Source organism: Ranitomeya variabilis, chromosome 3, assembly GCF_051348905.1.
Source record: "Ranitomeya variabilis isolate aRanVar5 chromosome 3, aRanVar5.hap1, whole genome shotgun sequence".
NCBI classification, from domain to species: Eukaryota; Metazoa; Chordata; class Amphibia; order Anura; family Dendrobatidae; genus Ranitomeya; species Ranitomeya variabilis.
The window spans coordinates 765,329,724-765,342,855 of record NC_135234.1 but is presented as its reverse complement, the minus strand read 5'-3'; the positions used below and the strand labels follow the sequence as shown (position 1 = coordinate 765,342,855).

Here is a 13,132-nt window from a genome sequence, read left to right as displayed (position 1 = left end):
AGCAGGATACTCAGGAGAGCAGCAGGAGTAAAATATGAGCAAAAAGTGGCCAATTTTGACCTGGTGACAGATCCTCTTTAAGAGGTTAACAACGATCAGCGGTAATCCGCCATCTGTGGACATCTGCCATGATATACATATCTCACAGGGGTTGCGACTATTTCTCAATTTTTTATACTTATCTATTAAACTTGTGTTTTTACTGAAAATCATGATGCTGGAATCCTCCTTTCCTCGATTGCTTATCCTGCGGCACCGCCAGCGTCCTGCTCCGGGCCTTCATGTGGGTGAGCTGGCTCTGTCCTGTTAGTTCTCCTGATTTACTTTGTGCCAGGAATGTGCGCATTCTTTGCACACTGTGTCCCATATTTTTTCACTGAGACACTGTTTAGCAAAGTCACACGCCCTTGTCGGACAAGGCGCATAATGTGTCCAACCAAAAAATGGTGAAATTCATGAAAGACCACATTTTGCCTCATATTGCACCAACATTCTGGAGCATATAGTTTGATAAATCTTTCTGTGTGATTGACATTGGTTGGCTGGATCATAGTAGATGCACTTCTATCAGCCACGGATGTCAGGACAGGAGCACAGGGCTTCTAGTGAAGACATAGATGATCCAACCGTATAGTCACTAACAGTTCTCCAGCATTCTGGTGTAACACTGTTTGAAATGTTGCACATTTGTTGTGAAACTCATAATTGTGCAAAAATGTTATGAAATGTTGGCATTTTTCTGACGATTTGGACAACTTTTTAGCAAGGAGACAGACCTTAGCTGAGAAGGGGACACAACCGACAAATTCATCATTGTTTAAGTCACAAAAGTGGTGTAAATGATGACATTAATGTCCTCCGGTCCCTGATGGTGGCGCACAGCAGCTGAAAGTTGTAACCAATTGTTTCTTAACGAATTTGGAGCATCTTGCATTGGCCAACTCTTCACCAAGACTGGTGTACAAAATGCCAGTATTGATAACTTGGGACATAAATATTAGTAAAGTTTCTACACCCCCATATCCATTCTTTTGTGCTGATGATACAGCATGTAGAATAGTATAGAAGGGTTGTGCACTTTGTTTTAATTGTGCTGTGGACATAATTTTGTGGCTATTGCTACTAAGGTTCAACTCCTTTATGAATCACTGGCCGCTTGTTACTGCAGGCCTCCTCACACCCTCCACAGCACTCCTGTTCCCCTAGTGTCTCCTTGTCTAGTAATACGACGTCTCATTCACTGAGCAGTTTGTGAGGAAAGCTACAATAACAAGCAGGCGACGCTTCAGAGGATGAAAATCTGTAATACTCTTACATTTCTTAGGCCGGGTTCAGATGACCACAATGCAAGGACTGAACATGGGTATCCTGACCCTAATTTACAGTTCTATAGGTATATATGAAGTTGTAGGTTCAGGACGGTTCTCCCACATTCAGTCCGTGCGCTGAGGTCCATATATGAACTGTGAAATAAAGCTGTCTGAACCCGGGCTGAATAATAGGAAGTGTTCCTAACACAATGGTTATAATAAGAAAAATAAAAAATAAAGAGTACAATAAACCTTGATGGGGAGATCGTAGCCAGACCTTCAATCATCTGTCCCCTCAATGATTGGATATTGACAGTCTTTATTATTTTTACAATAGATTTTTAATGTGTAAGTTTTGAAAAAAAGAAAAAAAAAAACCTCTTGAATAGTAGATAGTTACAGATTTTTCTTTTGTTGATCTGTATTTAAATATTTACTGACTACTAATTCATTAATTTCTAATCTTCAGTAATTCCACCTGTATAAACCTTATTAAAATAAGAAAAAATGCAAATGTCTAGACAAAAATAAAGTATCTTTTATTAACACAATAAATCAATACACTACAAATTGGGAAATATCAAAACATTTACACATTATTTTCAAGAGTAAAAATACATTTTTTAAATAGAAATCCAGGTAAATGTCTGATTGAGACAAATATGTAGGAAATTCGCTGCTACGATGTTTATTCATCAGTCCATATCATACAGTCACTCAATTTATAAGTTTGTATTAATATCACTACTTTTAATCCACTTCTTCAATAACGGGTCCTGTTTTGCTGCCCTGTCTTGCTTGAGCACTGCAGCTGGCACCAGGCGTTCCTCCTGACATCCCACTTGTGGTGGCTCCTTGGTACAGTTTGGTGATGATGGGATTGCACACCTTCTCCAGCTCCTTCTGCTGATGGGCATACTCCTCCTTCTCAGCCAACTGGTTCTTGTCCAGCCATGATAAGGCCTCATTACACTTCTCCATGATGCTCTTTTTATCTCCAGGACTTATCTTATCCTTCACATTGTCGTCCTCCACTGCACTCTTCATACTGAAGACATAAGCTTCCAGGGAGTTCTTAGCCACAATCCTCTCTCTTTGAGTGTCATCATCCGCCTTATACCTCTCAGCCTCTTCCACCATCTTCTCAATCTCCTCTCTGCTCAGTCTGCCCTTATCATTGGTGATTGTGATTTTGTTCTGTTTGCCAGAGCTTTTGTCCATGGCAGACACATTGAGAATACCATTAGCATCTATGTCAAAAGTCACTTCAATTTGTGGCACTCCACGTGGGGCTGGAGGAATCCTACTGAGTTCAAACTTGCCAAGAAGATTGTTGTCCTTGGTCATCGCTCTCTCACCCTCAAACACCTGGATGAGGACTCCTGGCTGGTTGTCAGAATAAGTGGTGAAAGTTTGTGTCTGCTTAGTTGGGATGGTTGTGTTTCGTTTGATCAGAACAGTCATTACTCCTCCGGCTGTTTCAAGGCCGAGGGATAGTGGTGCTACATCCAGAAGAAGGAGATCTTGGACCTTCTCAGACTTATCACCAGTTAATATGGCAGCTTGAACAGCAGCTCCGTAGGCCACAGCCTCATCAGGGTTGATGCTCTTGTTCAGTTCTTTCCCATTAAAGAAGTCTTGAAGTAGCTTCTGGACTTTGGGGATGCGTGTTGATCCTCCAACTAAGACTATATCATGAATTTGAGATTTGTCCATTTTAGCATCTCTGAGGGCCTTTTCTACAGGATCCAGGGTACCTCTAAAGAGATCTGAACACAGCTCCTCAAAGCGAGCTCTGGTGATGGATGTATAGAAGTCAATGCCCTCATATAGAGAGTCAATCTCGATGCTGGCCTGGCTGCTGGAGGACAGGGTTCTCTTGGCTCTCTCGCAGGTTGTCCTGAGTCTTCTCAATGATCTCTTATTTTGGCTGATGTTCTTCTTGTGCTTGCGTTTGAATTCCTCCACAAAGTGATCAACCATACGGTTATCAAAGTCCTCTCCTCCCAGATGGGTGTCACCAGCTGTGGCCTTGACCTCAAACACACCATCATCAATGGTGAGAATGGAAACATCGAAGGTGCCCCCTCCTAAGTCGAAGATCAGGACGTTACGTTCTCCATGGCTGCCTTTGTCCAAACCGTAAGCGATGGCGGCTGCTGTGGGCTCATTGATGATTCTCAGCACATTTAAACCAGCGATGACTCCCGCGTCCTTGGTGGCTTGTCTTTGGGAATCATTGAAATAGGCCGGGACGGTAATAACGGCGTCTCTCACTGGATGGCCCAGATAAGCCTCCGCCGTCTCTTTCATCTTCAGCAAAACCATGGAGGAGATTTCCTCAGGAGAAAAAGTCTTCTGTTCCCCTTTGTAGCCCACAGTCACTTTAGGTTTTCCTCCATCACTCAGCACCCTGAATGGCCAGTGCTTCATGTCAGACTGCACCACCGAGTCGTCAAACTTTCGGCCGATCAGCCTCTTGGCATCGAAGACGGTGTTCTGTGGGTTCATGGCCACCTGGTTCTTGGCTGCATCGCCGATCAGTCTCTCGGTGTCGGTGAAGGCCACGTAACTTGGGGTGGTGCGGTTTCCCTGGTCGTTGGCGATGATCTCCACTTTGCCATGTTGAAAGACGCCAACGCAGGAATAGGTGGTGCCCAGGTCAATGCCGACTGCAGCTCCTGTGGCAGACATTATGGCAGAGGTGTGCGAGGTAGAAGGTCTGAATAGCTTCTCCTGCTGTGTCTGGTGTGGGGCTTCTGCGCTTTTCTCTGCTGCGGTGTCTGGTGCTGCAGTCGCTCTTCTTCCTGCCTCTGTGTCAGGCTCACAGTCTGTACCTCAGTTCTGCCTGACGTGCTGCCGTCATGTGTATTTATACTGTAAGCCGCATTCCAGCCTCTGAGGTAACAGCCAATCAGCACTCTCCATTCCACACGCAGCTCCGTGCCCATAGAAACAGTCCTGAACATTCACGAATCTTCCCCTGCAGGCAGCCAATCACAGCGCAGCTCTGGTGATGTCATCGCTCGAGACTCTTCCAGCTGATTCCAGTGCATAACCCTTCTGACCAATTAGATTTGACTATGATGTGACGTCACTGGGCAGGACGCTTCCAGCAGCTGCTATTGGCTGACAATTCTCGGTGATTCCAGCTGCTTCTCGGCTGTTCCTGAGACCCTTCGCTGTATGTCCCCTACATCAATTGTTAGCATGGGACACGGAATGCAGACCCCTATCTTTGGAATGGAACCGTCCTTGCAGAGATTGGAATGGACAGTATTGGGAAGAAGCCGCCACACAGAAAGAGGGGTGGGTGGCTGAGAACAAGTCTGTTAACATATTCAGGTAAGTTATGAACGTTGAATAGAACTACTGGTCCCAGCATGACCAGCTGTGTTCTGTATACATAAAATAATTATTATGTAAAAAGAACATGATAAAACATAATGTGACCACTAGTTTGCCTTCTGTTACTACATCAAAAGGGTTGTCATGTTCTTGGACTTCTTAAAGGGATTGTCCACAATTTTTTAAAATGTTGACAGAGAAGGTAGGAATCCCTATAATAGCAGGAAAAGACCAAGATGATTTGAAATTTCACTTCCTCAAGGCAATTCACTAATAGCGATGAGCAAACATTTTATGGTGGTTCGACTTTGTTCCCTGAACTTCCCGATGGTCGCAGAACATCACTGAATTCAATTGGAGGCAAAAACAAACGCATAGACAAATTCTGGGGGCCCAAAAGCTGCCGAAACAGCTCAAATTTGGGGCAGACACCAGGATAAGTGGCAGCAATTGACCCATCAGTTGCGCTATAAGTAAATCATTTTTTTTTGAATGACGTGGAGTTCTCCTGTATTTTTCATAATCAACCATACAAAACCGATAGCAGCGGGCTGAAACCCTCAGCTGTCAGCGTTAGCAAGGCTGGTTGTCAAGAATGGAGGGGTCCCCCGCTGTATTTTTTAATTATTGAAATAAATTATTTAAAACAATATCATGGGGTCCCGCTCATTTTTGTCAACCAGCCAAGCTAAAGCAGGCAGCTGGGGGCTTTTATTCTTAGGCTGGTTAGGGGCCATGAATATTGCCCTCCCCCAGTCTAAACATAGCAGCCCGCAGCTGCCCAGAGATGGCGCATCTATTAACTGTGCCAGTTCTGGTGCTTTGCCCATCTCTTCCCGCTTGCCCTGTGGCGGTGGCAAGTGGGGTTCATATTTGTGGGGATGATTTCACATTTGTATTGTCCGGTGACAACAAGCCCATGGATTAGTAATGGAGAGGTGTCTATAAGAAACCCATCCATTACTAATCCTATAATTATATTGTAAATAAACACACACCTAGAATAAAGTCCTTTAATTGAAAGAATGACAGAATTAAAATAATAAACCACAATATTCCTCACCTGTCCTCCAAGAAGATAATAATCCATTTGTCCCCTGACAGGTCTAGGTCTGCTACATCTAGATGGCAGGCTGCATGGTTGCATGATGCAACTATACAGCCTGCCATCCAGCAAAGACACTGAGCAGCATGTGCTACTGCTGCTCAGTGTGTCGTGGTGAACTTCTATGAGCTGATTCACACTTGTGATGCCTTCAAAAAGGTCCTAGGAGTTCACAGCCAATTAACTAGGTTCAACTTACTGACGTCAGCTTGAGCTCCATGGGAAAAGTTGTAACAGCAAATGACTTTCGACTAACCTCTGCAAAACCCCCGACTCCAAGACTTCTCCCCTGCTGCGCCAATCCTCTGGAATGCTCTACCCCAAGATATTAGGACCATCCACAATTTGCATAGTTTTAGGCGCTCCCTCAAAACACATTTGTTCAGAGCGGCCTATGACGTTCCCTAATCAGTCATTTTATGTTTGTGTGTGTGTGTGTAGCCCTTTCACTATCTCCATCTACCCCCCACCCCCTGAAGATGGCTGGACCATCATTGTAAATACATCATTGTAAATACACACCTGTACTTTGTATCTCCCCCACCTCATTGTAGATTGTAAGTTCTCATGAGCAGGGCTGTATTATTTTGCTTTAATTATTGTATCGTTAACGTTGTTACTTATGACTTGCGTTTAAAACTCTTAAACTGTAAAGCGCTGTGGAATATGTTGGCGCTATATAAAGATTATTATTATTAATAACGGCGCTCGCGCTGTTGTCAGTGAGCTGAAGTGAGTTAATTGGCTGTGAACTCCCAGGACCTTTCTGATGGCACTGTGAGTGTGTGAACTTTCTCACGCTCTTTGACATTAGTTCACTGTGAGTCACTGGTCCTACCGTCCACCGTACTGCACAATGCACCAGCGAGCACATGAACTAGCGGTGGATACCACGTTCCCACTGCCACACCGATGCTGCATCATTTTAGGACCACTGGTATGTTTGCCCATCACCTGTTTTGGCTTGCACTTTCTGTAATTTGGAGTATTTTCACTCCATGCTCCTTGTTATTCTTTTCACATAGGTTACACCACCAGACATTGTGTGCATTTCATTTGTACCCTTAACAGTGTGGTATTACTTTTTTCCTTCCCATTTTCTGTTTCTATTTTTATGAAAAAACATGGTTATTGATCCATCGTCTCTATATAGAGTTTGAACCTTAGTATCATGAATGGTTGTATCATATGTGACTCTTATTTATTCTAGTACTCTGATGAAGGTCCTTGTCGACTGAAACATCAAATTGTGCTGTTACACTGTAAATAAAACCACTTATTTTCATCTATCACCTGAGTGCCAAGTCTTTCTATATTACTACCGTATATTGTTTGGAACCCTTACCTTGGAGTGCCGCTATTTTCTAATTTCATCATCTCTAGACTCATCAGGCACTATCCTCCTCACTCTTATTGACTCCAGGGCAGCGATTCAGTCATCCTCCACAGATGGTTGCTATCAAAACTGAGAATGTTATTCCTATTAGTTGATTTCATGAATAAATCAGTACATATAGACAACCACATTCTTTGTAAACTAAAGTATCCAAAAATTGTAAGCTCACAGTAGAACATGTTAATGTGAACTGTAATTCTGTATAGACCTAATTGATTTCAGACTGGAAGGCAAGGAATTCCTCCATGCCACCTTCCCACAGAAGAAAAACATAAATATAGCACCACCTGGAGGAACTGTACATTAACCTATCATCAAAGACAGCCGTGTAGATGTTGGCATATGTAGGGGTCATGTTGGTCCCCATTATTATTATTATTATTTATTTATATAGCACCATTAATTCCATGGTGCTGTACATGAGAAGGAGTTACATACAGAGTTATAGATATCATTTACAGTAAACAAATTTACAATGACAGGCTGGTACAGAGGGGAGAGGACCCTGTCCTTGCAGACTTACATTCTATGGGATAATGGGGAAGAGACAGAAGGTCGAGGGTGCAGCAGCTCTGGTGGTGGTGAGGAGGCAGCTCGGGTGGTGGTGAGGTGGCAGAATGGTTATTGCAGGCTGTAGGCTTTCCTGAAGAGATGGGTTTTCAAGTTCCACCTGAAGGATCGGAGGGTGGTGGATAATCGGACGTGTTGAGGCATGGAATTCGAGAGGATGGGGGATATTCTGGAGAAATCTTGGAGGCAATTGTGTGAGGAATGAATAAGTGTGGTGGAGAGTAGGAAGTCTTGGGAGGACCGGAGATTACGTGAGCGAAGATATTAGGAGATTAGTTCAGAGATATGGGGAGGGGACAGGTTGTGGATGGCTTTGTAGATCAGTGTTAGTAGTTTTAACTGGATTCGTTGGGGAATTGGGAGCCATTGGAGGGATTTGCAGAGGAGAGAAGCTGGGAGTAGCGAGTAGAGAGGTGGATTAGGCGGGTAGCAGAGTTGAGGATAGACTGGAGTGGTGCAAGAGAGTTAGCGGGGAGGCCACAGAGGAGGGTGTTGCAGTAGTCGAGGCAGGAGATGATGAGGGCATGCACAAGACTTTTAGTAGATTTAGGGCTGAGTAAAGGACGGAGTCTGGCAATATTTTTGAGTTGGAGGCGACAGGAGGTGGCAAGAGTTTGGATGTGCGGTTTGAAGGACATAGTCGAGAGTTACCCATGGCTGTCCTCCTTTTCTGCAGGAAGTAGTCATCCAAAAGAGGCTGTCTTCGAGGATAAATGTATAACACCCCAAGTATCCGGCTGTTACAGTGGCATTGCCTTCCTCTCGGGGAGGGTGAGGCCATGCTTGTAAGCGAAGAAGGATCCCTTTAACAGGTAACCAGTACATGCAACACTGTTCTAACTCCAGGCCAGAAGGGGGAGCTCGAGACCCCGATTCAGGGGAACTTCCCCATACTGACTGGAGGAGGAGTTGGTTAGTCTGTCAGAGGGACAGAGGAGAGAGGAAGCAGACAGAGAGAGTCTGAGAGAGGAAAGTTGGGACTGTGCAGACATATGGTGCTGCAGCTCCTGGAAGGAGAAAAGAGAAACAGAGCAGTCTGTAGGAGACTGAAATGGAGAAGAGAAGCAGAGGAGAGTGAAGAGCTGGAGGGGAGCTGCGACTGAGGTTCTTCCACGCTGAAGCGCAGGAACCGGTTGCTGGAAGACCGAGGCTGTGTGAGACTGTATGCCCCACAGCAGAAACCGCCGGACAGCAGATTCCAAGTCGCCTGCCCACCAAAAAGACCCGAAGGCACAGCAGCGCATAGAGCCCGGAGCCATCTGAGAGACCCCTGTAAAAAGGCTCGAGTTGCCTGCCATGCGGGTAGTGTCCTACCAAAAGGGACAGAGAGAAAGTGAGGACCTTGTGCGAGGCCTAAGGCAGCAAGGGACTACAACACAACACGTAGTGGAAGGCTTCCAACTCTACCTGGCTAGGGGGATTCCCGAATCGCTTCCAAGCCGGACCTCACCAACACCTGTTACCGGTACCCTGGACTATGGCTGCCTTACATCAGTAAAAAGGTAATGAGACTGAAACCTTATGTCCCCCTCTTCTTTCCGGCACGGCACCATCATTGCCAAATACACTGGGAGCCCTGGGGACCCAGCTTCACCTGTGGGAAGCCATACCATCCTTGCTGCAGTACCATCACTCCCCAGAGGACCCCTTTAAGCAGCGTTGGTCACCTCTGACCGAATACCACAAGTGGTGTCTTGAACAAACTTTATTCTTTATTTAACAATCCCTTTAAAGGCCTTTCCTGTTTACTTGGACGGCCAGGGAAACGGACCAAGTCACGGCCACCGTGACACATCCCTTAATAACCGGACCCGGTACCAAGTACCCCTAGGCCCTCGCGGATGCTACATAGGTAAGACAGTTGTGCTCAAAAGTTTACATACCCCAGCATTATTTTTGCCTTCTTGGCCTTTTTTCAGAGAATATGAATGATAACACCAAAACTTTGGTGCTTAGTGGTTGGGTGAAACCATTTATTGTATCCCTTTCCTGTTTTATACAGTTCAACTACCTTTTCCCGTAGATCCGTTGACAATTATTTTGCTTTCACCATGACACAATCCAGAAACTTCAGTGGCTGGATGAAAGATTCAAAAGTCTGTCTGGATCCTAGAAACTCACTCAGCTTTTATGCACACACTGATTACAAGCAAACAGGTCACAGGTGAGGATGTTACCTTTAGTAGCAATTCACACCCATTTGTGTCAACTTCTGTGCATGTTATCAGGGCAAAATCACCAGGGTATGTGAACTTTGGATCAGGGTCATTTGGATATTTTGGGTTGTCATTATGGTTCAAAAAGAGAAAACACAGTAGTTTGACAATAAATGGCTTCTCCCAACCACTAACCATGAGTGGAGAAAACGTTTTGGTGTTCTCATTCATATTCTCTGAAAAAATGGCAAGAAAGCAAAAATTCTGCCGGGGTATGTAAACTTTTGAGCACAACTGTATATAGTATATGTAGAGAGGTTTTTTTTTAATAGGTAATGCATTTGTTGGTGGGTTGTTTTGTCAGAAGGGGGACATGATATGGGTTCTCATTGGTGTGTCTTTAATTATTTATCAGTATTATTTAAACCCAGAGGTGTATCTAGGTTTTCTGGGACCCGGGGCAAGAATTCAGTTTGGCGCCCTTCCCCCAGGACATATGCGATTTGCACAATTAGTCATGTACTGACGAGCTACCTTCCCCAATGCGCTCAATGATCAGTGAAAAAGTAAGAGAAGCAGAAGAGAAGCTCGTTGTCACAGGACCACAAGTATGAAAGTCGCATATGAGTGAAGTGTCCATGTGACGACTACTGGAACCTGCAGCGCTGAATCCTGACATCGCAGATTCTGAATTCTCACAACTAATGCACTGCACACTTTGAGGATTCTCCCTGGCCACTGGACAGGCATGTCAGTACAAGCATGTGATTTGTATACTTCTGATCACATTCCGACTAGAAGGCCTGAAGGAGAAGAGGAGGGTGCCCTACTGTCAATATAATACCAATAGATAAAGACGTGCCCGGCCTCACTCAGTTCATTTTCATTGACGGAGGCCACACATGTCTAGTCAGCATGTGACCGCATGTATGTAAATCGCCAGCACGAGAGAATCCTGACAGCGTGCAGTGCACACTGTGAGAATGCAGAAGTCTGCAGTCACAAAGAATGACTGCAGACTCATCACAAACGTGGACATCTCCATTAATGCTCCTAACATAAATAAAAACATGAGAATTAGTCAGTATCACAAATAACATTTACATCCAGGTACCTTATAGATGATGTTGTCTCTGGAGTCGTTCTCCTTCTTTTCTTCATCTTGTCCAGATCCCATGATGAGCTTTCTCATCCACAGCCGTCTCTGCAGACTTACATCTTCTCCGCTCTTTTGCAGAAAATCTCCACATGATGCTACTGAATAAAATATTGCCCCTCACTATATTGTCTGCACAAAATATGACCCCCACACTGTCCCTCTTATGGTACATGCTCTTCACACTGACCTCTCCTTTCCATACCGGCCCCCTCTTCACACTGTCCTCTCACACTGTGTCCCCCCTATATGGCCCAGCATTTACACTGTACTCTCATCACACTCCCCCTCCTTGGTATACTGTCCCCACCTGGCTGTGCCCGTACACTGTCCCCCCATGCTACGCCCCCACTACTCCATTTCTATTCTGTGCCCACTCACTTTTCTCCCCCCATACAGTCTCCTCACACTATTCCCCTCCCTCCATATACTGTCTCCTAACAACAAAACCAATTGCAATAAAGCAGAATCCTAGAAAAAAACTGACAACAAAGGATCCCTAAAATATAACTTTTAATGAAAGCAAGTTAAAAAATGTTCAAATTTTATTTGGACATATACTAGCTAAGAGAATACGGTGTGTGCCTACCGAGCCCTATACCGGGGCAGTACCCGGTATAGGGATCACATTTAGGGCTCATTAGGATTCCTGCATTTTAGGTAATTTTAGCGATATCAAGGGTGAGCCATCGAGGAGTGGGGGCGCCTACCGCAGAAACTTAGGGTGCCTACCTCCACTGTCAGGCAGGGTTAAATATAGTGACCCTTTAGGGCTCGGTAGGCACACACCGTATTTCCTTAAAGGGACTCTGTCACCTGAATTTGGAGGGAACAATTTTCAGCCATATGGGCGGGGTTTTCGGGTGTTTGATTCACCCTTTCCTTACCCGCTGGCTGCATGCTGGCTGCAATATTGGATTGAAGTTCATTCTCTGTCCTCCGTAGTACATGCCTGCACAAGGCAATCTTGCGAGTGAAATTGACACCTCTCCATTATTAACCAGGCTTAATGTCGCCCTACAATAGCAAGGTGACATTAACCCCTTATTACCCCATATGCCAATGCCACAGGGCAGTGGGAACAGAGAGTGGCTAAGTGCCAGAATAGGCGCATCTTACAGATGTGCCTTTTCTGGGGCGGCTGGGGACAGATGTGTTTAGCGGGGGGGGGGGCAATAACCCTGGTCCCTCTCTAGGCTTTTAATATCTGCCCTCAGTCACTGGCTTTCCCACTCTGGTGGAGAAAATTGCGCGGGAGCCCACGGCAGTTTTTTTCCGTGAATTAATCCTTTAATTTAACACCTAGAGCCACCAAATTTTGCACACACACACTACTAACATTATTAGTGAGGGATATATAAAATATAACGGATATGAAATGGTTTACTGTATGTAACCAGGTCTCATATCCTGTTGGGTTCGGTAGTGATATAGCAGAAGCCGACAATTGAATTACCGGCTATTCTGCTATCTAGCACTGTAATAAATATAAATATATATATATGTGTGTGTAAGTCAATGTTTTCCTGAATATTTAAGCCCATTGATGTATTATGTGTCCATTTTGCAAGCCGGCGAGAAAATCTCGCCATACAGACGACACACAGATTTGTTTTTGAGAAAAAAATCGCATCCTCGCATTGCACACGGATCACTGTTCATGAAACAGTTGTGCGATTCTCGTCTGTGTGAAACAGACCAATTTTTTATACGTTGTGTGTGACTCCAGCCTTATAAGTAATCAGTAGCCCCTGTAAAATCTCAATACCAGGAGAGAAACCCCTTTAATGTCAGATTTTCCACACCCCCGATACTCTACATCCCTGTATTACAAAGTTATTAGGCCGGTTTCACACGTCACTGGCTCCGGTACGTGAGGTGACAGTTTCCTCACATACCGGAGACACTGACACACGTAGACCCATAAAAATCAATGCATCTGTTCAGATGTCATTGATTTTTTGCGGACCGTGTCTCCGTGTGCCAAACACGGAGACATGTCAGTGTTCGTGGGAGCGCACGTATTACACGGACCCAATAGAGTCAATGGGTCCGCGTAAAACACGGACCTCACACGGACATTCTCCGTCT

General features: G+C 44.9%; 1 protein-coding gene across 1 annotated transcript; it reads right to left on the bottom strand.

The window, feature by feature from the left end:
- Window positions 1-1,826: 1,826 nt before the first annotated feature.
- Window positions 1,827-4,257, bottom strand: LOC143817376 (heat shock 70 kDa protein-like). The gene has a single exon (XM_077298756.1). It carries the CDS (start codon window positions 4,002-4,004, stop codon window positions 2,061-2,063), a length of 1,944 nt encoding a protein of 647 aa, XP_077154871.1. The 5' UTR covers window positions 4,005-4,257; the 3' UTR covers window positions 1,827-2,060.
- Between the last annotated feature and the right edge of the window lie 8,875 nt (window positions 4,258-13,132).